This window comes from Schistosoma mansoni, assembly GCF_000237925.1.
Source record: "Schistosoma mansoni, WGS project CABG00000000 data, supercontig 0113, strain Puerto Rico, whole genome shotgun sequence".
In the NCBI taxonomy this organism is placed as follows: domain Eukaryota; kingdom Metazoa; phylum Platyhelminthes; class Trematoda; order Strigeidida; family Schistosomatidae; genus Schistosoma; species Schistosoma mansoni.
In genome coordinates, this window is record NW_017386033.1 from 594597 (window position 1) to 621134 (window position 26538).

At 38.4% G+C, this 26538-nt stretch overlaps 1 protein-coding gene across 1 annotated transcript in view; it reads left to right on the plus strand.

Moving 5' to 3' along the window:
* Smp_000530 (zinc finger transcription factor gli2) overlaps positions 1–25078 on the plus strand; it is a gene marked incomplete at both ends in the record, with an annotated part of 81030 nt that extends 55952 nt beyond the window's left edge. The window contains 7 exons of the mRNA XM_018790404.1: positions 7978–8191; positions 8229–8444; positions 14900–15054; positions 15716–15851; positions 17123–17275; positions 23281–23681; positions 24998–25078. Coding sequence (XP_018646315.1) covers positions 7978–8191; positions 8229–8444; positions 14900–15054; positions 15716–15851; positions 17123–17275; positions 23281–23681; positions 24998–25078 — 1356 coding nt within the window. The remainder of the gene's footprint in view (positions 1–7977; positions 8192–8228; positions 8445–14899; positions 15055–15715; positions 15852–17122; positions 17276–23280; positions 23682–24997) is intronic.
* Between the last annotated feature and the right edge of the window lie 1460 nt (positions 25079–26538).

Genomic DNA, 26538 nt, shown 5'->3' on the forward strand with positions numbered 1-26538 from the left:
GATTGTTAATACTTCAGACTGTTTGTTAGTGCAACCTTTACCGATGAGACGTCCAGATCTCAATAGAGGAACTCGCAGACACTTTCGATGTATACTCAGTGCTATACGGAAAGTTTGGAATGTTAATCTGAAACGTAGATTTCCTGTCCATTATTAATGATAATAATAATATATTTCTTCAATGGCAGGTACACGCCATTTTTACAGGCATGATCTACAATTTACAACATATACTGGTTCACAGTATGCATCCCAAGCAAGGTTGTTTAGTAATTATAATGTATAAAATTTGATAGCAGTTCATTCGTTCAGATATAATGTGTTTTCATAAGAATAGTTTCCAAAGGGGCATGGCGTCCGCGTTACATACCAGATCCAATCTCGACAAAAAGTGTAATAGGGTTTCAGTCGTGCTAAGTATTTATGTAATGCAGCATTTTAAGTTTATTGTTGTTATAAAGTAGGCTTGTGGAGCGCCTGGTTCGAGCTGTGACCTTGGGAAAGCGCGTTCATCGAGCTTGTTCCAGATGTCCGAAGTTACATAGCTTCACCCTCAGAGCAAGATTCTGAAGAAAAAAAGAAAAAGAAACCGAGGAGCAGCAAGGCATTTGGATATGAACGATAACCAATGCTTAACATTTATTAGTGGAACAGATGGAGGTATGATAAATTATTAGATTAAATTGATACTAGCTCATGTTGCAAGAGTGAACTGCGATTAGGGGCTCCAGAAGAGAGAAGGCAGTGATAAAAAACAATGAGTTGTGATATTTATCAAGGTGGAGTAGGTTCCAATGAAGGAGGGAAGTCAAGGTTGGAATGAGGAAGAACAGAGAGTGCATATAGAGAGTAGAGTGTTGAGTAAAATAACAACTATATCCTTTACAGTCTGTTTTTTTCATCGTCCGATGCCTACCACACAGTTTTCATGTAAAAGTCCGAGTTAGAATGTTAAAGGTTGTCTTAGTAGAATAGTTAATCCAGCACAAAAATTAGAAACATGAGTCTGAATGGTGAGTGTAGGAGAACAACCTCAATACCACAGACTGATTGACTTGTTCTCATCCATAAAGAGCCTGATACAAACAAAATGTTCTGCTCCACAAACACGGGTGGATTGAAATCATCGCCCTCACCATCAGTGCTTGTTGGTCAGCAACTCCACCCTCCCTCCTTTTGTGATGTTAGGCTCATTTACGCTTATTTTTTGGATACATATCATACCTCACACAATGCTCTGTGTTTCACATCCTGTTGGAAAACACTATTTCTATAAGTACCAAAGCCTGCAATCTCATCCGCAGTCAAGTTTGGTGTAGTCTGCTGATCTGGGGGTGAGACGGACGTCTCGTCCGCAGACGGGGCAGATGACACGTGCTTTTGACTGGGACGTGAGAATGAGGTCTTTGATGCATCTAGCGTGGGATCCGAAGTAGATGTAGAGATCCCGCTAGAAGATTTGATGGATCTAGCACTGAGTCTCGGCTTATCAGGTAGGGCACTGTCATCGACGTGTGCTGGCTTGAGACGATCAATGCTGACTATTTCGATGCGGCCATGTCGATCAACCTTGAAGGTCTTTTCGTGACGGGAAATCACGTGAAAAGGGCCTTCGTAAAGCTGTTTGCTCAGGTTAACCGTAGGCTGTTGTGTACCATAATTAGGAATGACTGAGTCATCCGCAGCGCGTAGTCGAAGCATCGTAGCTTGAGACTTACTGTTACTGATAGGTACGACAGAAACTTGGGCACCTGTATCCACTAGGTACCTAGCAGTAGTGTGATAATCCTGCACGTAAAATAAGCGGTCATCCTAAGATGAAGGGCCGGTGAGTACGGCCTCATTTACTCACCGGCTCGGGAAGTTCTCACCTTGTATGAGCAGGGAGCTCGACAATGACGGGCACCGGTCCCGAAGGCAGGGTGGAACCAGCACCAACCCGAACTCGCTTCCGAAGCCGCCTTCTGGCGTGGCTTGAAAGATACCCGCTTAGGGCGAGTCGTTACGGCTTTGCGAGATCGTGACCTGGGTCGGGGGACGTAGGGGTCTGGCAAATTTGATCGCTCTCGAAAGCTGAAACGGGCGTGGATACATTTGTCCCTATCCCTGAGGCGTAGGTCGCCTAGCGTCGAGATCGATGTTTGAACCTGAAGTAGAGGCAACCATATAGTTGTCTCGGGCGCTAACTCGTGCTAGGATTTGGTCTGCTATGAGGGCCACCTGGTTGAGTGGGGTGTCCTCGAGCAGAGCCGTAAGGGTTGGTTGAATACTTGCTGGTAGAGCTTCGAGCCACAGTTCTTTGACTATCTCAGAGTCGGCTGCCGAGTTTCCTGCAAGGGATTGCAGGCGCGTGAGGTGGTGGCTCGGTTTAGCATCACCCATAGGGTGACGTGCTAATAAGGTCCTTAATCGTTCCTCTCTTGACGGGAGGAAATGTCGAAGGATTGCTTCCTCGAGACGATCGTAAACGTTTGGAACGTTTGAATGGAGGACCACCTCACGGACAGCGGTTAAATGATCCCCAGGCAATGATTCCAGAGCGTAGGCATACTTCTGCCGTTGATTGGTTATGCGGTGGATCTCGAATTGAGACTCCAGTGCCGCGAAGCAAACTTCTGGATCGTGAGGGATAAATGGAACCGGTCGAAAACTTATTGCCCGTACTTCAGAGTCTATTATATTAATACTATTTTTATCGTTATCCACCATGTTAAGTTGCCAGAATATTATATATTGAAAATTATCAATACGAATACGTGCAACAGTTGTGGATAGATAAATAATAGACTTACCGCTTTAATCTTGTTTGGTAGATTGGCTGAAGTTGAATTGGGTCACTAGATGTGGTTCACCAGATGTATTGTGTGTTCGCTAGTCGGGATTACCAGATGTAGATGGCATCGAGTCGAGGATGGACTATGATCACCACTACAATTCGATTACGCGCCCAGAAACGACTTGGTCCCTTTAATAACTCGCAAACGAGAAGGCTTTAATTAGGCCAGACAACGTATATTTATTGGCGACCTCGTGGTATCGAAAGAATACTGAGACGTGCCAACGAGTACAGGCAAAATGGGCAGAGCGCAAGAAAGTTCGAACCAAACAAGGCGGATAGCGGAACAAGAAGTAAGTCTGATACAGTTAAACAAGTATAGTAAAACAATCGCTGGTACAATTGGTTACGATAATAATGATTGTTTCTATTATTCCAATCGCGTTCTTATCGAGACAGACCGGTCACTGCACACATACCAATACTTATTTATTTGTGTATTCTAATATGACAAACAAAAGGAATATGTATCATAATTTTTGCGCAAGTCAAAGTAACATAATGAAATGCCAGTCAGTGTGTGACCGCAAATACTCACACATAATAATCGAAGCGTGATATATGAGATAATGCAAATTGGGAACGTCAAATCGGTCATCACACTGTTACATTAGGACTGTACATTGTTTCATGTGGGAGGATACTGTTGGAAAATCTGTGATTCAAATTCAAGATATCAGTGGTTTCAGTATGCAACCGACATGTTGATTGAATACAATTCCGCGACCCAGATAGTGCAGTTTTTATCCAATGCACTGTCGAACAGACACAGGATGAACTTAAAGAAAAGGCGTGAAATGGATGACAGATACTTAGACTCCAATTTAAGCTGTGCCGGATGCGGTGTTTGTATGAATCAATGATTCCTGTGTACTTGATAAGTGCTTGATTTCGAATTCCAAATATAATACGTTTGTTTGTGCTCATCTAGTACTTCTTGGTTAAACTGCATTATTTCTGGGATTCCTAGTTTGTACAATAATTCAAATACTCCTAATCATCACAGGACGTTTGAGATGATGTGGTTTCTTTCTTAAAATGGGACTGTTTAAATCGAACACGGAGTTCGTGTTTTGATATAACTTGACACGAGTCACTCAGAAACGCCCGGTATTCTATTCAGAAGAACGTAGTCTGACCCAATCGAACAAAATTTCGTTCGTTAGTTCTGCGGTTTGGTTTCAGTTGTTACATAAAGGATGTCGTCATCGTGTGACGTAATGCTCATAATACACTCTTATGAGGTGCGATAATAGACTGAACTCTACCAAATCTTTGACACGAAGACTCAGCAAGGACTTCAGTTTAGAATGTGCTAAGGGGTAGCAATCAGCGTGTTCACTTTCAATTGTTCTTTTGATTAGTAACTAATGCTTCTATTACTTATATAAATAAAGAAAAGCACTTCGAAGTTAAAATTTTAGTCCTAAAATAGGACTCAGAAGCCAGGATCCTGGATTTTTGTACAGACTATGCTAGATTCTTATCACATTTTCTCGATAGATTAGTGTCCCTCACCAAAACCTATCCGGCTGCAACTATGGTACCCGAGAATTCAACCGTAGGCTACTAGACTTCTGTTAATAGGGTTTAAATGAATTGAAAATTGCCTTCACAAATGTTTAACAGCCCCGATCTTAAAAAAATCAGTTGGTACATCTGTTGTAAAACCCACTCCTAAAATTTTAAAATTAGTCACTGAATATCTCGACAATTTTAACTCAGATCTAGTAGTTAAACAAAAGAGAATCCGGAATAATCGTACTCACAAACCTAAAAACACACCGCAATGACCTTCTCACCGGTTTTCAAGACTAAAACGATGGGATGCCTTGGCAGGATTTAACAGGGTGCTCTGGAACTTAACTATTAAATGTCACGCGGCTTACCCAGAGAACGGCACCAAACACACAAATCATCCATGACTCTTTCGCATAACGTTCAATAGTGCAGCTGACGTGGAAGATGTTTTGCTGGCCGATCACTTGCTGAAACCAGAAGAGAATGTAAAGATACTGTCTAACATGACACACTCCGAGGGCGATTTTGTAGCGGACATCCCAAAAGAATCTCAAGAGACGTACCGTTGGAGAAGAAGCATTACTATGCACGGTATCCCAGAAAACACGAACCCTGATAATTTAGTCTGTTATACTCAAGAGCTGAGGTCCATAAAGCAGTCCCTGAAACTTAAGAATATCTTTACCCAACAATCGGTACTACTTTTTAGGGAGGATAGAGTTTTTACCCCTTCCCTTCTCTCCAAATATCGGCTGAAACACCTGAACGGATAATCCGAGAGGACATTCAAAGTAAATTCAAAGACCGAGACCAAATTGTTTACGTGCGGAGTTCCATTTCGTGTACTAAGTAGTGAATTACTCGTAATGTCAACACCTTCTGTTGATACACTCAAAACGAGATCGAACCTCTACAGTACTACAAAGTGCCAGGATTATTATAGGTCGATTGACCTCTTATACTTACTACTGAAGATACAGTACAGCAAAATGGAGTGAAGGCACACCTTACGCTCTTTACAAGTTATCAAATCCTGAAATTTGCTGCCAGCCAAAGTGGTCCAAGAGAAACCCAGGAGTCTTTCAAGAGGAAACTTGATGCAATCTCAGAGACTCGGAGCATTAACTCATTATGATTTATTAGCATTTGTTTTGCTTATCAAATATACCTAGGTTCGTATTTTAAGGCATTGATGGTCCACTGCTACCAAATACGGAAGCCTGGTAGCCAAAAGCTGCTTTTATTCCGTACACAACCATTAGAACCTCTTACTCAGTGGAGTTAGAAAGTTTAAGCAGATTGAAAACTTTACTTCTCCTCATCACTGTGTATCTTTGCTAAATCCTGTGTAACTAATCGGGAAATTGTAAGGTTACCAGCGAAACATTCACTAACGAAAAAAAGAAAAACCGTTCTAATTTTCCGATCATTAGTGATACTGAAATTGGGAACTGAATATTTGCGGGAGTTTTGACAGTCACTCGATAAGCCAAACAACTGAGGGTACGTCAATCTCCGTCAGACTCTTTAGACAATAATTAATATCGTGATTTTCATTTAAAATTATCTCGTTTCTTTTCAATCCACGTCTTATGGGCTTTCTGCGTCACATGGGTCAACAATTTATGATGATGCGTAGTGACCGTACTTAAATATATAAATATATTTAGGTGTCTATAGACACTTAGAAAGGTTCAAAATCATCGAATCGCTAACAAGTTGGGTTAATTCATATCGCGTGATGAACAACCAAACCACAACATACAGGGTGGTTTTGCTATCATGGAATATTGCTTAGTTTTTCATAAGTGATCTTGACATCGGATGCCTCACCATACATTTATTAATTCACTGTTACATTGTTTTACAGACATATCTTGAGTCAAATCAACATTTGCTATTCAATTATTGATAAAGCTACAAGACATTGGCTTCATCTTTCTGACTTTAAGATATTCAGTGTGTACTGCCAGAGATGTTATACCCATAATTCACGTAATTTTATCGGTTGTTGACTGTGAAAAGTGTATCGTAACACCAAACACATCAAGCATGGTGGATATGATGCCGAAATCTTGCCTCTAGTTGGTGGTTGATGAATCGCAAGTAAATATATACTTCCATGTCAACTATATTGGGGAGAAAGGTTCAACAATAATACTACTAATAATGGTCCAACTTACTCAACTTCATTAAATTCTACATCTTATAACTAGGTACATTTCTTATTCACCTACCTTTCCAGGTGTAACTCGCTAAATATTCTACTTTGTATATCAATATATTCTCCAGTAGAAGATGGCGGTCACTGGTATCAGGTTTAGTCACCAGTATTATTGGCTAAAGTGTAATAATTTAGTTGAATTTAAAAAAATTGTGCAGTTGTGACAGCATAGAGACTTTCGTACTATTATTGCTGCTTCAGTTATTTTGGCTTGTTTACTATTCACCTTGTTATTTTCACGTAGTTGTCCCAATGTGGTATGGGGACTTGTGTTAGCTCACATTTGTGTCGGGCTCTACACTAACTATGACTGAGTGACTGTGAAAGTTTCAAGTATGCCTCAAAATGCTGGCCAAACCATCGTCCATAAACCCTTAGAAAAGCTTAGCGTTTGGCTCCTCTTAGCCTTCATCATACCTTGTCTAAAACATCTCAGATGTAAGGTCGATAGGATTACAGTTTTCTTGCTTTAGAACATTGGTTTTATCCATTAATTAGTAGAGAACCAACGCTAAATAAATCTACTTTTTATAAACCTTAGGAGTCCGCTAGGTGAGGCTATAATCTATGGACGACCTTTGAGCGACGCCGAAGCGACCATGAAAGTGTTCACCTACTTGCTATGGCTAAATGAGGATTGTAAACCAGTGCAAGGAACTAAGATTATGATTTTCAGTTGATGATTAGGAATTGGATTTAGGGTTTTCATCACGAACTGACGTCAGCCAAAATGCCAAAACGCTTTATAGGTAAATCGATGGGTGAATTTCTCGTCGAAATCCAAGACCTGTTATCCTAAACTGATTGGTTCGTCCATCAATTATAGTCTCACCGTTTACTACTACCTGCAAATATATCCCGTCAAGTGAAAAGTAGTTGATCTCAGTGATATACACCAGTGATATTTCCAAACCTTCTTTTCTTCCTAATAATGCTGTATGGATGAACATGTTAGTGGTAGCTAATAGGTTTAAAAGCAGCATCAAACAATTCAGTTTTTACATACGGATTGACTCGGTGAGAATCATGGTGGAATATGGTAGAATTTTTACGACCCACACGATCACCTGTAAACCTGGACCTTTATCTACCATTTGCAATATCATTAACTACTGCGCAAATGATCCCCTGACTATTGATAATCTCTTTTTCGTTGCATGTTCTTCCCACTTAAATGTATTTCAACCAAATTTATTTTATCAACACTTTCAGCACCCTAGTTTATCTATTGATCTCTCCCAAGCATCAGTTCTTCGGTTTCTGTGGTCGTTAGGCCCATAAACGGGTATATTAAGTGGCAATTTGGATGGGAACTGTTCATCGGTATTAACCATGGAGCCAGGTAACTACATAAAAATAGACAGTGATCTGTTTGCATTCAGTGACTTTATCGCAGATCTTTGACGATCCGTTGTTTAATGACATTTCTGAAGGTTTTTTGGATGAACTGGATGTAAACGATTTCCCTTTCGATGTGTCTACATTTTTGGATAGCCCTGATGTAAAAAATATGGATGATGGAGCTGTCTCTAGTCGGTCTTTTGAGAAGACAACTTTAGAATCACTTCTGAAGTTTGAACCAACTTCAGACGTTTCTACAACAAATACAGGTTAAACTAATTAGATTCATGATATTAATTCTTTCAGGACTGCAATTATGGGAAACAATCAGTGTGAAAAATGAACATAACAAACAGAATTTCTCTTGGGAAATTCCAGCTGTCGATCATCTTACATTCCCTCAAGTAAAGCTAGATGGCCATGTTTGTGCACCCATTCAGCGCACACATGAAGTACCACCAATGTCCAGGCTACTATGCGACTCCCAAATCCAAACTTTTAATAAAAACGGGGTAGATTCAAGTAGATCGTGTTCCATCCAATACTCCTCGAGCAGCTCAGGGGCTGAAAAGACACATTTCGTGATCAACAAGGATGAAGAAGGTAAATGTCTTTAGATTATTATCCATTTTGACAATTTCGTTCTGTCCTGATATGGTGCGACAGCTTAAACCGACCCACGTATATACCAGGTTCTGTTTTGTTTATGATTGACTGTATTGTTCTAAGCTTTGTACGTGTGCTTAATAGCATTTCATCTGAACGTATTGCAACAATTCTAAGGAATTCTGTTTTCCACCTGTCTTACATGAATACTTTCTTGTCAGGTTCTGTTTCTTAACATTTCCCGCTTTAAAAGTGTGCTGTGTTTTATAATGTTTTCACCATGTTACATTGTTTTTGAGATACATTCGATGGGATTTCGACTATACGAACTTGTGTTTTGAAGGCGAAGTCGTAGTGTATATTGTGATGACGGTGAAATGTTTTCTTCGGATAACCAGCTTCTGCAGCGATCCTACCTTCTCAAAACGGAATGGAGGTTTGAGAATATCGACCTCAGAAATAACACACCCCACCTATTTTCGTTGCCGGCGGTCAGGCCCTAAAAGTACAGGGCTAACTCATTTAGAACTACTCAAACTTTTTTCACGATGTAGTCACATGCTATTTAGCCATAGATTATTTTAATAATTTCATAACAAGTCCCTTTAGAGTCTCCTGTTGCTTTGCTCGGTGAAGAAAGCTTTTGCAGTCACTGCGTTTTTGTTCCATGGCTTAGTTTTCTAGCTGCTCATTAAAATTAAGCTACTAATGCATATGCACGGGATTTGGATTTTTGATCATGTCATTTAAAATTCCTAACTACTGGTTATAAAGCATTAGATCGAATGTGTATCGTCATCGGTATTTATTTGTAATATGTGAGTTTTGGTGCGAAGAGCACGAAAAATAAGTGCCACATAGAATGCATTGATAATATTATGAAGCGATTCAAGAGAGTCATACTAAATAATCAACAAGTAAATGAGATGGCACAAAAAGTATACAAAACATGTGTAAAATGGTATTCAGTAAAAGATATTGTTCAATTTTAAATGCAGGTAAAATAAATTTCGTTTAGCTAAGATTACTTGATTTGATGGAGGATATAGTAAAACAAAGCACGCCAGGATTGCCATGGACTCTTATCTTGACCCATGCATGACAGCGTTCTAACCCACTGAGTTGTATGACCTTAACCAGGCAATTCTCGACCGTAGCTGTTACTTGACGTGGTGGTCGGGCTTGCCTATCGTGATGATCCAAGCTAGCTATATTGGCTGGAACATATGTTCCTGTAGGTTCTACCATGCCAGGCAGGTCGATTGGAGAACGGTAAAACTAAAAGCAGCAACTCAAGGTCTGAGGGCGAAGTCGTACTGCTGACTGTAGAGGGGTGTGACAGGAGTAAGTTGTTTCCCTCGGACAACCAGCATAACAGTGATACTGCCTTCTCACAACGAAGGGGTTAAAAAAGGTCGACCCTAAAAATGTCACACCTTACCTCACGGATTTCCGTCTCCGGCGGTAAGGCCCTTTGAAGAACGGAGCTAACACGTCAAAAACCTCCCACAAAAAGGCCGTTCGTGACCGGCCTCAAGCACTTGTCCCTTGGACTCTGCGGTCACGCTCCCAGGTCGTTATGACCAACATTAATCCAACTTCCTTTTCAGGTCCCTCAAGAAATACCCTTTCACGGTGTTGTCAGCCGGGAAGTAATATCAGCCCTCATACCCGTAACAACACACGAGACCAAGTTGGTCACATTCAAATCCTTCCTACACCTCCTAATAACTCTACTATCTCCACTACTAACCCTTCTCACGTCCTTTTATCACCTCGCACCGCTAGGGAAAACGATTCTAGTACGCAGAACGTTATTCACGGTCTCCTGAAACCACACTCTAAAGTACATGAAGGAACTTTTAACGTCCAAACATTGTGCCAAATAGGACAACAGGCTTCCTTAGCTAGGACTTTAGAATCTCGTACCATCGATGTGTGTTGCGTCTCCAAAACGCGCATACAAGATCCGACTAGCGTCATTCATTTGACCTCACCATGTCATAATAAAGGACTAACTCGATTCACACTTCTTTTGGAATGGATCCCAGTATACAGTCGTCTGTGCGCTGTCCAACTAAACGGAACAGTAAGGACTCGTCGTCTCTGCCTACTCTCCCACTGACTGCAGCTCAGATGATGTAAAAGATGATTTTTACAGAAAGCTTTCCAACCTTCTCCGAAAAGCTAAGCACTCTGTTGTAGTAATAGTGGCTGGCGACTTTATTGCTCAAGTAGGTAAACTAAGCAAAAGGGAAAGATACCTGGGTAGATCTTATGGTGTCATGGCTCAAAGAACAGATAATGGTGACCGTCTGTTGCAGCTATGCTCAGATAACCGCCTGTTTCTTGCAAATACTAACTTCAAGCACAAGGAAAAACATCTTTTGACATGGCGACCCCCGAATTTGTCCCAACGTTGGACCCAACTAGATCACATCGCTATCATGATGATAAATCAGTTAATGAGGTCATGAATCTTCATCGACTGAGATGGTTGGGACACGTGTTACGTATGCCTGAACACCGATTACCACGACGCGCTATGCTGACTAGTGTAGGGGATGGTTGGACGGCCAAACCAAAACATGGCATCAGTGCTTGAAGTCACTAACTTCTAGTCTGAGCCATGTTGGCAGATCCAGACTACCTGGTTGGGGTCCGCGTGACTATCGTAACCAATGGTTGGAGACTCTATGTGACATGGCTCAGAATCGATCACAATGGCGTAGGTGTATACACTCTTTATCTTCCCTTAAACCTTAAGATTAAAATTGCTTCATAACGTTCTTCCTTCCTATACTATATCCTTATATACAACCTTTCTTTTATATACTACCACCATTAAATTAACTATTTCTATGAATCCGGTGTTCATCTTGTTGTGCTAGCGAGGTATGGCAACTTGGACCGATGCATATGTGTGCCTGGTCCTACGTTGTAACTGACTGACTGACATCTCTATCAGCCACCAATGGAAGGGCTTGATAGAAGACTGTCGCTCATTCTGGAGCACATGCTTAGATTCAAATCATGCTCTAGTGCGGGCACGTATCTGTCTGCGTCTTACTGGACGTAGGAAAGACGCTGCAAGGAAACCTCTTAGGGTTCTGCTTAATCATAGTCAAGCTAAAAATAGATTTCAGGAACAACTAGAAAAGCAGTTAGGCAGCCATGTAAGTTGTGCCCACCCTGAGGCAGCGTGGAATGACATCCGAGAAGCTGTGGAAACAGCAGTGATATCTTTAGTACGGTAAACCATAAGGTTAGGGAGAAACACTGGATCTCAGAAGCATCTACCGCACTGATAGATGCCCGAAAACTCATCCCATCTGGCTCTGAAAATAATGAAGAGCGGAGTCAGCTTAAGCACAGGCTAATAAGAAGCCTACGCAATGATCGCGAACAGTGGTGGGTAGAGAAAGCAAGAGAGATGGAAAAGACAGCGGCAATAGGCAACAGCAGACAACTGTTCAGACTTGTTAAGGAAACCGGTATTAGGAACCCAACTGTCAGCGAAACTATCTCGGAAAAAGAACATATCATTCATTCCCACTCCAGAAGATTGGATCAATAGGCAGAACACTTTATTGATCAGTTTAACTGGCCTTCAGTCACACTTCGGTTTCCCACGATTCCTAGTCGTCCTGAATGGCAAATTGATGTAAGTCCTCCAACTCTCTACGAGGTTGAAAAAGCTATAGGAAATCTGAAGCGAGGGAGAGCAGCAGGCCCTGACAGGTTTACTCCTGAGATTTTTAAGGGTGGCGGTCCAGTACTATCAGCGAAATTGACTGAGGTGTTAGGTAGAATCTGGGAACTGGACATAATTCCATCTGACTGGTCCCAATCACTGATTGTACCAGTCTATAAGAAAGGACAAAAGTCCTCTCGTGACAATCACAGAGGGATCAGTTTGACCAATATAGTGTCTAAAATATTAGCTTCAATAATACTTGGACGCCTAACCAAAGCTCGTGAAGAGCAGACTAGAGAAAACCAGGCTGGTTTTCGACCTGGACGTGGTTGTATAGACCAGATATTCACTCTACGTCAGGTCCTAGAACATAAACACACATTCAGACTTCCCACAATCGTAGTATTTCTCGACCTTAAGGCGGCATTTGACTCTGTTGATCGTGAGGTTCTATGGCAGTGTTTGTCACTGAAAGGAGTATCAAAGAAGTACATTAACCTCAAAAAGGCTCTCTACTCGAACACAACTGGTCGAGTTAGAGCCTATGGTGAACTGTCATCAGAATTGATTATCTCAAGTGGTGTTCGTCAGGGCTGTCCACTCTCGCCATTCTTGTTTAACTTTGTGGTTGACATTCTTTTAGAGATAACACTTTCATCATCTAAATCTCCAGGAGTTCAACTTTTATCGGGATACTCACTTGTTGACTTAGAATACGCCGATGACATAGTATTTATTTATTTAAACACATAAATATTGGTACAAAGTGGCACCAAATATATATGCGCCACACAAATCTCATTTGATTTGTGTGAGGGCTGTGATACTGCCCGGGTGCTGAAACCGAAGCAGGTGGTTTTCTTAGAGGGTCACACCCGGAGTCTTTGACCTAAAGATCTGATCCACAGGGCAGTGGAGCATCGTGAGGAGGTGCAGTCCCACAGTAGCCGGTGAACAACGATTGATTCATACGCCATTCGTTCCCTCAGGATACTGGAGCCCAGGTGCATAGTTCTATTTGGTGAAGATGCTGACAAAATGCAGTCTATATAAGCAACAATGCAGGCATGTCCGGGATGCTATTCTCCCCCTCGAAATGCAAAATGTTACTTCATGATTTGGTTGCATCGACACATGAACTAATGATAGGGAGTGAAGAAGTTGAGCGTGTTGACCGCTTCACTTATCTTGGGAGTCTCATCAGCCCTTGTGGTCTGGTGTGTGACGAAATCTCAACACGGATACAGAAGGCTCGTCTAGCTTTCGCCAACTTGCGTCATTTATGGCGTAGGCGAGATATCCGTCTACCAACCAAAGGACGGGTTTACTGCGCAACAGCTCGTTATGTCTTACTTTACGGCTGTGAAACATGATCGGTAAGAGTAAAGGATATTCGTAGGCTACTAGTTTTCGATCATTGTCTTCGAAACATTGCTCGTACATCCTGGGACCACCAAGTAAGTAATGCAGTTGTTAGGGAACGGGTACTATGTAAGGATGGCAAATCAATTGATGAAGTAGTGAAAGTTCATCAGTTGAGATGGCTGGGACATGTGTTACGTATTTCACTGGATTATGCCCCTTGAATAACATCTTCAAACCCTAATCTTTCCGATTACTACTTATACTCTTACTACTTCTACCACTATGGGATTTGGATCGACAGCTGTATCTCTGTGCTAATGTGGTATGGCGAATGGAACTGATGTACGCAGTACGAAGTTCTACGTTGTGTTTGACTGACTGAACCAGGCAATTATGATAAATCAATAGACAGTCTATACAATGATCTTTCATACCATAGAATTATAACACAAACTTACCACCAGCACTTTTTCTACCTATTCTTATCACCGGTAAATAATACGCTATGTAAGCCGGTGTTTCAAGATGATGAAATCAACTGAATTTTCGTAGCTGCGTCCAAATGCACATTGTTAAACCTTGGAGTTACTAACACGTTTCTACCACTAGATGTTAACAATCCTCTTCAGACGATGATGATTGACCAAAAAAAGTCTCCAAGTATCCTTAACTGGAAGGAGCTTAGTTTCAAAAGTATCGAGCTGAACTATTCTTACCGATGTGTTGTATCATCAGGCTTTTAAAACCAGACAAATATCGCGACAACCCCAAAAATGACTCAGGTTGGCTTAAAATACCCTAGCTTCCACTGTACGTAAATTGACCTTTAGTAATACTACTCTTGTTTGGATGCCATGTGTTTTTTGATTACCTATTAGACCGATCCGAGACGAAGCACATATTTCGGTCTTTTAAATATTTTTCGGTAATGACGTTTTAATATAATAGGGTCATGGAGTTTGTGGAATTTTCGTAATTTAAATCAAACTGACATTAACTAAACCATCGTTGAAAACCATAACGCACTAGATATCTGTGTCATCCTAGTATGGGAATCCTTATCAGTGTTCATCCACAACCCCACTGGGGATTGAACCCATGATTTTCGGTCCCACGCCCAAACATTTAACCGCTAGACCACTGAACCGGCACCTAATGGGGCATACATCTAACTTCAATTTTCTATATTGCCTGCGGTTGATAGCCTTTAATCATGTAAGTTGTGGTTTCCTCACTACATTGTATTCAAAATCTTTTCTGGCTTCTTTATTTACTGACCAGTTTGTATTCTTTACTTGTTTATTTTAAGATAACAAAGTAAATATAGAGCAATGTGAACAAAAGCATGAAACTATTAAACGAGCACCTCATAATGCTATTGAGAAACGTTATCGTGCCAGTATAAATGGGAAAATAGATGAACTCCGTAGGCTTCTAACGCCTACCTCATCTACTGATGTTAAAGTAAGTTATGAATTTTTGTTAAGAATCTATCTAACTTCAGCTAGCCGTTGGATTGTTAATTAGGTAAAATATGATTGTGTACTATAGAACTTAATGGTCATTAATCGTGCATAAAGCTGAATACATTTTATGCTAAAACTAATAATGTTGGTACTTGAACATTTTCAGTCAATGATTATGGGTCGAATGCCTAGACTAGTAATGACCTGCAATTACACCATGCATCCGAACGTGTCATCTATTCTTATGGCTTGGATGATAACACTTTTCAACTGCATATTTATTGATTATACTAACTGTTTCATTGATTATATTGTTTTTCTACCGTATTTCTTTGAATAAACACTGTTTGCTCGCTATCTTACACTTTTGAGTATATTTCTTAAGAGCAGGCCATTATTTTTGTGTAAACCAATTGTTTCTAGAGTTAAATATATACATTAGTGGCTAAATATTGTGCTGGAGTTGTGGCCCAAATGTTGAAACACTCTTTTCAACCATTAGATATCAGGCTTGAACTCACGTACTATAGTTAAAGCAACCGAGTAGTCGTACCACTAACCGTCACACATATAGCGCATCGCAGAGTCAATTACATAAATTTTCTTTGCTTAAAGTAATTGAATATATGATATGTTATTTCATTTTTTGCTTACTGTAGATGAATAAGTCCGCTGTTCTTCGTCGTGCGATCGATCGTATTCGTGAACTTGAAGAAATAAACGCACAATTAAACACTGAGCTAATGGCTTTCCGTTCGTCCAATGCCTCGAACGTATCCTACGTTGATTCTAATAGTAAGCAATAGTGACCTTAATGATATCTAAGCATGTTGTAATCATACCGTGCACTGATAGACAGGATTGGTTGTGTAACATAAATCGCATAGTTCACTTTGTTCTCGAAGAAAATCGAATAGATTGTCTATGGTTTCTAAAAGATATTTAGTTCTATCCACGAGTTAAAACTAGTTTTAGGACATTCTCATTTAAGATACGACTCTTCAAATAGAAGTATAGCTCCTTCCTGTTAAATATGGTGCTTTGTAGATGAGGACTCTTAGTTGCTTGTGAACAACTGTGCATACAGAAGAAATTATTGATAACAGTGAAGCTGCATGAAAGTTATCAATAATCAGCTTATTCTATACTAATCGAAGTACACAATATTAACCAGCTTATTTTCTTAAGTCAACATAAATATTGATCATTAAGAAGACTGAGCCATGTGTTACATGGAGTTTAAAAATAGTAGTAGATAAATAATCAAAATATATGCAGTTAGTTAGTCATAAGCACCACGATAATCTAACACAAATGTTTATTAGTCGCTATGCTACATCAGTGCAACGAGAGTTAGCCATTGAAAAATTGAATTTTAAAACACCAAATTCATCTACATATGAGCCGTTCAAAAAATTCAAAATATTAATTTAAAAATCCACAAGCTAGTTCGAGTCTTATTCTTCGGAAAATTACGCATTATAAAAATTACCTTTTATTTCGGTGTTATTTTTTGAACTATTTACTTGAAAATTAAGTGATCATCCGCTTTTAAATGGATATTTTGAATTTATCATAGTATGAGTTCATGTACACCGTTGAGTCTGTAACACTAGTAACTGCTTCTGCTCTACACCTCATAAAATTAAAATCACTTTGAATTAATAATTATCAATATCTGTCTCAGTTCAAATACCATTGTTTCCGTAAAATGTATATTTGAAGTCACTTCCTCCTGTTAACTTCCGTGGAAGCATAGGTCATCGACCAGGATTCTTTAACAAGCTCTCTGTCTTGGGCGCTCCTTTCCAGTACTTTCCAATTGCTATTCACTCTTTTGATGTCTGCCTCCAATTCCCGATGCTAACCAGAAAAATATTTGAAGTGATAATCTAAAATTTAGGCAATTCGTCAGTTCATCATATACACTTCTCTATACATATTGTGCTAAGTTTTCTTTTAAAGAATTTATTATGATTAATACATAAAAGTTTTGATAGAAATTTGCAGTAGTAGTTGATCAGTGTTATTTGTGTTCAACCACGTATTTTGAATTTTCCTTACAGAAAGTACATCGGAAAATGAGTTACTATCATTTGATACATCACCATCTGTAGACAATCAAAAAATGAATGATTATTATCATCAGTGTAAAACTTCACAAAGTTTTTCCAGTGAATGTATACCATCATCAATTGACCAAGTATTTCATTTCACAGGTAAATCTATTCAACCGACAAATTTATCACCGTATAATTCAAATGGCAAAGAAGTATCAATAAAAAGAATGAAAGAATATTCTAATTCATTCCATTCATCGTCATTATCTTCTGCATCATCATCTTCATTATCATCACCGCCATCAATTAATTCACCGCCTAATTTCCAATCAAATAATGATATTAAATTTATTACTAATTCGCAATATTCTTCTGTCTCACCATCATCATTGTCATCATCATCACCACCACTAGGAATATCCAACGGCGTTGTCATTCCATCATTTATTGTACAACATCATGATTTATATGATAATAATTGTATTGATACTGAGAACTTACCAACTCGTCAACAATATCAATACCATCATCCATTATCATCGGCTACTTTACTACAATCGTCAAATATTCAAAATTCTTATGGATCGCAACAATTATTCTGTACACCACATTCAACTGTTATTTTACCTGAACAATCAGTGATAATGAAAGATGATTGTAATCGTAAAGTTCATCGTAAACGTTTAGGTTTGTTTAAAATTCAGAGAGTTTCTTTTTATATCTTTTAATATTCACTACTCAAAGTGTTAAGTTGTTTCTTTTTTGAAGTTGGACATCACAGACTGACTCTAGTTAGACGATTACTGAAAATCAAAAAGTACTGGATAGCTGTTTCATCCTAGTATGAAACTGTATAGCAGTGCGCATCCACAAACAACTCCGCCTGTAGCTCTTCTAGAACCACTGCCACTCCCAAACCCAGGCAAAGCAGGAGGGTTGAGCATGGGGTCGGCAATCCCATCCCGTAGAAAACAACATTGCTAAAAAACGCCAACCAGAATAAACAAATTAAACCACTTAAACTCTGCCCTCCGAGTTTCAGGAGGAATTATGACGCCTCATGATGAAAGCCGAGATTCTTAGGAAGTCGCGGGCCTGATGCCGGTACGAAAGGGCACCAGGTACATATGCGCCACACTATTTGTGTGGCGCATATTCTTAGGAAGTCGCGGGCCTGATGCCCCTTCTAACAAACAGAAGCAATTTTTATAGGCACACGGAATGTCCGGACAATGTAGGACACCCAGATGACCAGTAAAATAGCAACGAAAATGAGGAGATACAACTTGGCGATTCTCGGAATCAACGAAACCCATTGGACACAAGCTGGACAGAAAAGACTAGATTCGGGAGAGATGCTACTGTACTCCGGTCACGAAGAGGAAAATGTTCCACACACTCAGGGAGTTACTCTGATGCTGTCCAAAGAAGCACGAAATGCACTTATAGGATGGGAATCTCATGGACCCAGGATCATCAAAGCATCATTCAAAACAAAGAACGGGGGAATCACCATCAATGTTATCCGACGTTATGCATCCACGAGAATGGTGAGAGATTTGCAAATTTATGTGCATTCAACAAATTGGTTATAGGCAGAACAATATTCCCACGTAAACACACACAAGAAGCTACATGGGTCTCACCGGACCACGCCTCGGAGGACCTGATAGATCATATTTCAGTCAGTAATATGTTCAGGTCAATGGAAGACTTGAGAACTAAGAGAGGAACTGACATAGACTCAGATTATCACTTGCTGGTCTCCAAGATGAAACTGAAACTCAAGAAGCACTGGACAACGGGGCGGATAACATCACAAAAGGTTCAATGCAACCATCCCTCGATATACTGACAAACTCAGCAAATTCAACATAGCTCTCAACAACAGGTTCCAAGCCTTATAGGATCTAGTGAAAGAAGAAGAAACTACTATGGAGAACAACTGGGAAGGGATCAAAGAAGCACTATCTTCAACGTGTCAGGAGGTGCTGGGCCGCAAATAGCGACACTACGGATCATCGCTGAACAATCAATTGTATGGAACTCGTCGTTACACAACAACTTCAGTGACTATGAGAAAACATTTGACAGTGCGGAGAGGATGACGTTGTGGAAATTTTCTTCGACACTGTGGAGTAAGTAGCTGAGAAGATCGCCAACATCATCTGGAATTCGTACGACGGATTACAGTGCAAAAAGGTGCATGGAGGACAGCTGACAGATGCATTCCAAATGAGGACCGGAGTCAGACAAGGCTGCTTACTCTTCCGCTTCCTCTTTCTTCTGGTGGTTGACTGGATTATGGAGACCTTCACATCTGAAGGGAGGCACGGAATAAATTGGATAGTTTGGATGCGACTAGACGAATCGGACTTCGCAGATGACCTATTCCTTCTATCCCATACACACGAACAAATGCAGATGAAGAAAATCAATGTGTCAGAAGCCTCTGCATCAGTAGGCCGCAATATATACAAAGGAATAAGCAAGATCCTCAAATGCAACACGGAGAACACCAACCCAATCATACTTGATGAAGAGACTGTGGAAGGGGTGGAAAGTTTCACATTTCTGGGTAGCATCATCGATGTACGTGGAGAATCTAATTCAGACGTAAAGGCAAATACTAACAAAGCAAGGACTGCATTCCTACAGTTGAAGAACATATGGAACTTATATTTTAGGATGTGGGGATAAATACGGTTTCTGAGTTTCCAAATAACATATCATTGTTTGTAAGTTATTATCAGGTTTTCGATGTACTCCTTTGCAAATTTATATGCACTCAACACAATGCTTTTAGGCGGCACAATATTCCCTAACAAAGGAATACATATAGCTACACAGGTATCGCCGAATCCCACTACAGAGAATCAGATCAATCATATTTGCAAAAGTAAAAAAATTCATAAGATCGATGAAAGATGTGAGAACCGTGAGAGAGGAGCTAATATAGCTTCAGATCACCTTCTGGTAGGAACCATTATGAAACTGAAGCTAAAGAAGCAATGGAAAACTGAGGAAACAGCAAGGAGGATCCGATGCAGACGTAAAGCCAAATATTAGCAAAGCAAGGACTTCATTACTACAGTTGAAGAACATGTGAAACTCAAAACAACTGTCAGCCAACATAAATCAGAATCTTCAATGTGAACATCAAGACGGTTCTACTGTACGTAACTGAAACTTTGAGAACTACTACAACCGTCATCCAAAACGTACAGGTATTTGCAAACAATTGTCTACACAAGATGCTGAATATCCGTTGGTCGGATACCATCAGCAACAGCCTATTGTACTTCGGGGGAGAACAAACCAACTTCCATCTGAATAGGATATAAGAAAACGACGTTGGAAGTGTATAAGATACATATTGAGGAAATCATCAAACTGCATCATGAGGCAAGCGCTAATTTGGAATCTTGGAGGGAAGCAGAAAAGAGGAAGGCCAGAGAACACACTACGTCAAGAATCGGAAGCATACACTAGAAGGATGAATAGCAACTGGAAAGGATTTGCCAGGTCAGAGTTGGTTGGAGAATGCTGCTGAGCGGTCTATGCTCCTCTATGAGGAGTAACAAGAGTAAGTATGTAATGTACTCTCTCCTTAGTGTTACACTAAATTACATTATAGTGTAGATCATGTGACTTAAGTTCATCTTCAATATGCTAATAATGATCAGTTTACCTTTAACTAATTAAAACGAAAAGTAAGTTTACAGAATTTCATCAAACAAAACTAAAATAATAAACAAGCTACAAACAACAGCTTGATTTCACCGCAAGAGTTTAATAAAATTTAGATCAACTTTTTTATGGGTAGAATCACTCATATATTATCCTATATAAGATTAAAATGTATTCATTTACCTTCATTGTTGATTATAAATGGTATATAATCAATGGTATCATTGTCTTCCGTAAAACATTGTCGAACCACAGTTAATATGATAAAAACAACCGTTGTGAATTGAGCCATTTCCGTTATTCCTAGATGTAAGGAATTGGAAGAAAAATAAATAGATTAGTCGCTACATAGTTAAAAACTCTCATAATTCATAAAGTTACGACGTTCGATAGGAATGTCAATTTTAAACCAATCTAGACCATTCCAATTTATAATCGACTCATACTATCTACTCAACAAGTTCCAATTGGTTGATCTGATACTGGAAAATGTCAGTTACTGCCAGTTCTGGCAGTCTAATTTGACCTTAGACCAATTTAGTAAATCATTTATAATTTTGTGTATTTGCCATTTAATTGTTTACTCATTTGTCAATCAATTGTTGGCACATAAATAAATCGTTATCTCTACAGTATTGTCATCTGTCTTACATCGAGTCGTCTTATTTCGTTGTAATAAGTAGCAAGTGGCAGTTTTTTTCGCACTCATAACAAATAACCATACGAGTAACAGTACCAGTATTTTGTCAACTTATTACAAATACACAACATTTCAACTGTCTTACGATAAGTAGTACGATACTGTGGAGTAAAGGACTTTCCCATTTATAAAATATACACTGTGATGTACGCCAGAAATTTACTAGTTATTAAAGTCTAATTAATATCATATTGTGGTTGAGCCCTATTTATTTATTATTTCAATTAAACAAGACCGAAGTTTTGTTCAGTTCTTGAATGATTCAAAAATCACAATAACAAGTAAGCAAATTGTTATAACTTGTGGTCGAGTGGATGCCTTGCTAACGTATGACGTGATAAGACCGCCAATCAGAGAGCAGCGAGTTATCGGTTGGAACAGTGACACGCGAAAACCGTACGAGCAGTCTAGAGTGCTTATCGGTCCTGCTTCTGCCTAGTCCAGCCAATTAAGTCCAGAACACCAATAACAGCCTGTGTGGTATGAATCATTGTATTTCAAACATACTGAGTTTATATACCAAACAGAGTGACCACATCGTACCAATAGAATAGAAAATAACATTTTTACAAGAGTTAGCCAAATGTGGCTGTGAATGTAGGAGGCAGTAATTAATAGACTAGGGATAGCTCAAGAATGGTAAATCGTATAATGATAATCTAGTTCTATATATATATATATATATATATATATATATATATATATATAATATTCATCAATACCTTTCATTTGTACAAATAGTTTAGTGGTTTGATTGGGTTTTTTAAAACAGTCTGAATAGTATGAATATCTATTTGATTTCGACTAATTTAATGCTTCATTCGTTCGCTTTTAATAGTCACTGATTTCCGTTTTTTTCAATAGACCCTACCCGGTGGTACTGACATAGGGTTATACAGAAGTTCGTAAAACAGTTTTTAAAATATTTGGTATTAGATTGTTGTGATCTAAGGTTTACAAATACTACACACCGTCCGAACGCTTAATGAACCCCAATGGATAGAGGAGAAAATAAGATTGTGTAGAATGCCGCATTAGGATACCGAATGAAAAAGCTTATAGCTTATATGTTATTATAGGTAAACGGATAAGCATTTGACCAGTTAACTAATCCAATTATTACAGTTTCATGGTTGTCTTCCACTTACCATCCAATCTCGAGACACAATAAGATTTATTTGATTTGCCCAGTTTATTATGCGTATATTCAACTAGATTTGATGATATTGTTCTTATTATCTGTAGACATTTTAGTTATTTAAAGTTGATCACTCGGAAACTTTGAGAACTTTATGTCTTTAAATGTCGATTGTCAAGTTGTTTCTGTAAAGTTGTAAAGTTGACTCACTCATTTCCACAAGTAATAATATATTGATGTTGAAAAAAGTGTTGTTTACTTCAGATCATTTTAGTTTGTTAACGCTGAATTTATGTTAAATATTTTTCTTTCTTAACGATTCATATTCTTTCGACCTTAAATTATAAATTGGGTCATTTATAGACTAACAAAAATATTTTCGTAACTTCTCTTGTTTATATTATAAATATATTCATGTACACATTAAATTTGGCCATTGTCTGGCGTGATTTTAATATGGAATCATATTTGTATTTGTTTATTGAAATTATTTATTTAGTGTAAATAAACTCTTTACGACTTGGTAACCAGATATCACGTGGCGGTATTCATTTTACACCCATCTCTGTCTGTTATATATATATATATATATATATATATATATATATATATACTGCTTTTCTCTTCTACTTCTAGCCGATGATTCCAATGGTGGAGGAGGTCGAGGAGCATTGTTTACTCCGACCAAGGCAAGATGTAGCCATTTGCTAGTTAATCATGACTTGGAAGTAAAAAAACTGGCTGTTTCACATATAAAAGAAAAATTCAACTTAATATCAACAAACAACATTAACAATAATAATGGTAATAGAAATAATACTATACAAGCACAATTCCCTACTGTATGTCAGCTATTATGTGAAACAAATTCATGTCCACATACACCTGTGTTTACAAAAGCTAATATGCCAAATGTTGCTGTAAATCAACAAAATCATCCAATTAGTGGTGGTTATAATGAAGTGATAGCCCGAACTACTCTATGCGTTGCTGCTTTATGCCTTATTGCTTTCAATCCAGCACAAATAACTAATCAAGTATATATGAATAGTGGTAGTAGTAGCCCAAGAGGTAAATTCATTGAATGTTACTAAACCTTTTCTTAACTAATGTTATTTTATGAATATAGATGGATGGTGGTTAGCAGTGGAATTCAGGACGCCCGTTTCGTCTTACTTTGGACTCGTCAGCTAGATGTACTTACATCCTAGAGTTCATGTTCACACCGGAACTCGAATGTTGTTTCATTATTCAGTTCTGTTTTTATTTCTGGCTTCCTTCACAACGTTTTGGATTAATTTATAATTTACTATAACTTGTGTTTTGTAAAATACGTTGATGATATACAAATAGTTTTCACATGAATGTCTAAAACTTCGGCAGTACTGTATGATTCAAATAAGATGGCTTTTTCAGATACTGCATCAACTTTAGCTAAGTGGTATTTATCTCCGTAAGATAATAATGCAACTCAATGATCAAAGTACACGAACTTGTAAACTTCGATCTAAGCCACACTTGTAACATTTGATGATACTACTCGATAGGACAAGCCAAAAACCTATCATATTATTTCGGATTTTTTATTTTTGTTGAGTCTGTTGCATCAAACTTCAACGTGTTGTGCTCACTTATGGCACCCAATATATGCAAGTATTGCTTCCAAGACTTCAAATTAAATACTAGTAGCGTAAAAATATCCCCTATTTTTAAAGACCTTTTCTTCATAACCATAAAATAACATGGAGTAAAGTACTAATCTGTATACTCACCTCTTGGTTGACAGACAGACATTCTGCCTACTCTACAAGTGACTAAAGTTGGCAGAAGCCAAGTGAGCTCTATCACTCGTACCCAAACTATAAATCAGAAGAACAGTGGAACGCCTTTTATTACTATAATATTTAAATGTCAAAGCTCACGTGGTTGTACCAAGTATACATAACCATAGTACACCATAAATAATAAATTTACATAAATATAAGTATATTTGTGGTGCGAATTCAAGTAACTGGTTTATGATTAATTTGCTACAGTTAATAAACGACAAACGATGTGTACAACATTCGTATAGATATTCATGTATATTAGAGTAGAACCTGATGAAGATCTAATTGAAAATAATTGTTCGCTTACATGTGTTGTTCTAACATTCAGTCAGTCAAATAATTAAAATTAAGACACTATAAAAAGTTGGATATCGGTAAACCAATCGTCTAATCAATGCACATTAAGAAGATTCATCAGACAATAACTTTTGAAGAAATTTACACTTAATTCATTCGTCTATTGTTGAACAGTTAAAGTATTACTACATATATTTATTGTTATTTCATTGTTATTTTCTCCCTAGACAATAAAATATCAAATGCTAGGACTTTGCTCTCGTATTTCGATGCATCTATCAGCACAACCTCCAGAAGCGGGAACATAATCACAACAATTATGCCTAGTTCATGGCTTATATCAATAATGTATATTTTACAATGGTGCATTGCTTTATTATTATGTTCATGGGCTTGTTATAAAAAGCACATCCATGTTCATCTTTTTAATTATAGTTATTATTGGTCAAAGTCAAGAAATACAGCAGTCTCATCGTATGAGGTTAAATCACATTTTAGACAAGCTAATTTAGCTATTAGTCAGGTGAAAATACTTTTCATATTGATTCAGTTCTCAATTATGTATTTAAGCACATTTATTACATACACATGGATTAATTGACATAACCTAGTATAGTTATCATGAGGATTAATGTCTTTTTTATTTATTTTAAAGTAAATTTATCAGTATCTTGTTTCATTTTGTCGCATTTATGTCGTTTAACCTATAGTTATTACTTCATGATTATTATAGTGAAAATAATTCAATTCAGTACACTAGTCCTACTCAAGCGTAACTTTATGCAATGAAATTATTATGGGTTATGTCATGAACTGACCACTGATAATCGAGAAATACTGGATAGTTACTTTTTTCTAGTGTGGAAGTCCTCAGTAGTACCCATCCACAACCCTACCGCCGATGAAACCTAGGACTTACAAGTCTTAGAATGGTCACTTAACCTTCAAATCACTGAGTTGAGATTCAGTGATTTCTGGATTTTCAACTTCAGTCATTTTCTGTAACAGACAGACCAAATATTAAGGTTTAGTGTTTGGGAATTATACCTCATATTTCTGTATATTTGTGGGGTATTTTGTAGCATCATCTCTTACCTACTACATCAAGCCTTATCAGTTCATTCAATACGAGCAATGTATATCACATGACATGGGAAATGGATTTTGCGATAGGTTTTCTTCCTAGACTATTGCAAATAAACGAACACTTGACAGTTATCTCATTTTGGTTTTGGGACTGATCAGTGATCGAAATCAGTTCTTTCATGTTTTACGATGAGTGCTTTAACTTTAGACCACTGAGTTAGAATCCGTCAGTCTACGCCTCAGACTTCAATTTCTGTTCCTCGTCTCTGCAGAATTAGTTATCCTTCGAGTCAGTCAATCGTAATCAATGTGAAGCCCTTCACATATGTGGATTAATTGAAGTTCCCAAACCGCATCAGCGCAAAGAGATGAAGTTAACAGGATAGATAGAAAAAGAACCGAAATAATGAGGAAGTGTAAACATTTAGAATATGGTTTTCAGAAGGATACGATTAAATGTTATGTATGGAAGAATACTAGAACTCATCTTGAACAAGTTAAGAAGTAAATGCATTTGCACAATTACAATCGATTCTAAATCAATACCACCCAACATCTCCAAATACTGATCATTGTTGTCGCGAGAACTTTAGTGAAGTAGTGTGCACCTACTGCTAACATGGCCAAGACCAAAAATCAATGACTTCATGGACTGATGCTGCGTCGAATAACTCTCATCTGT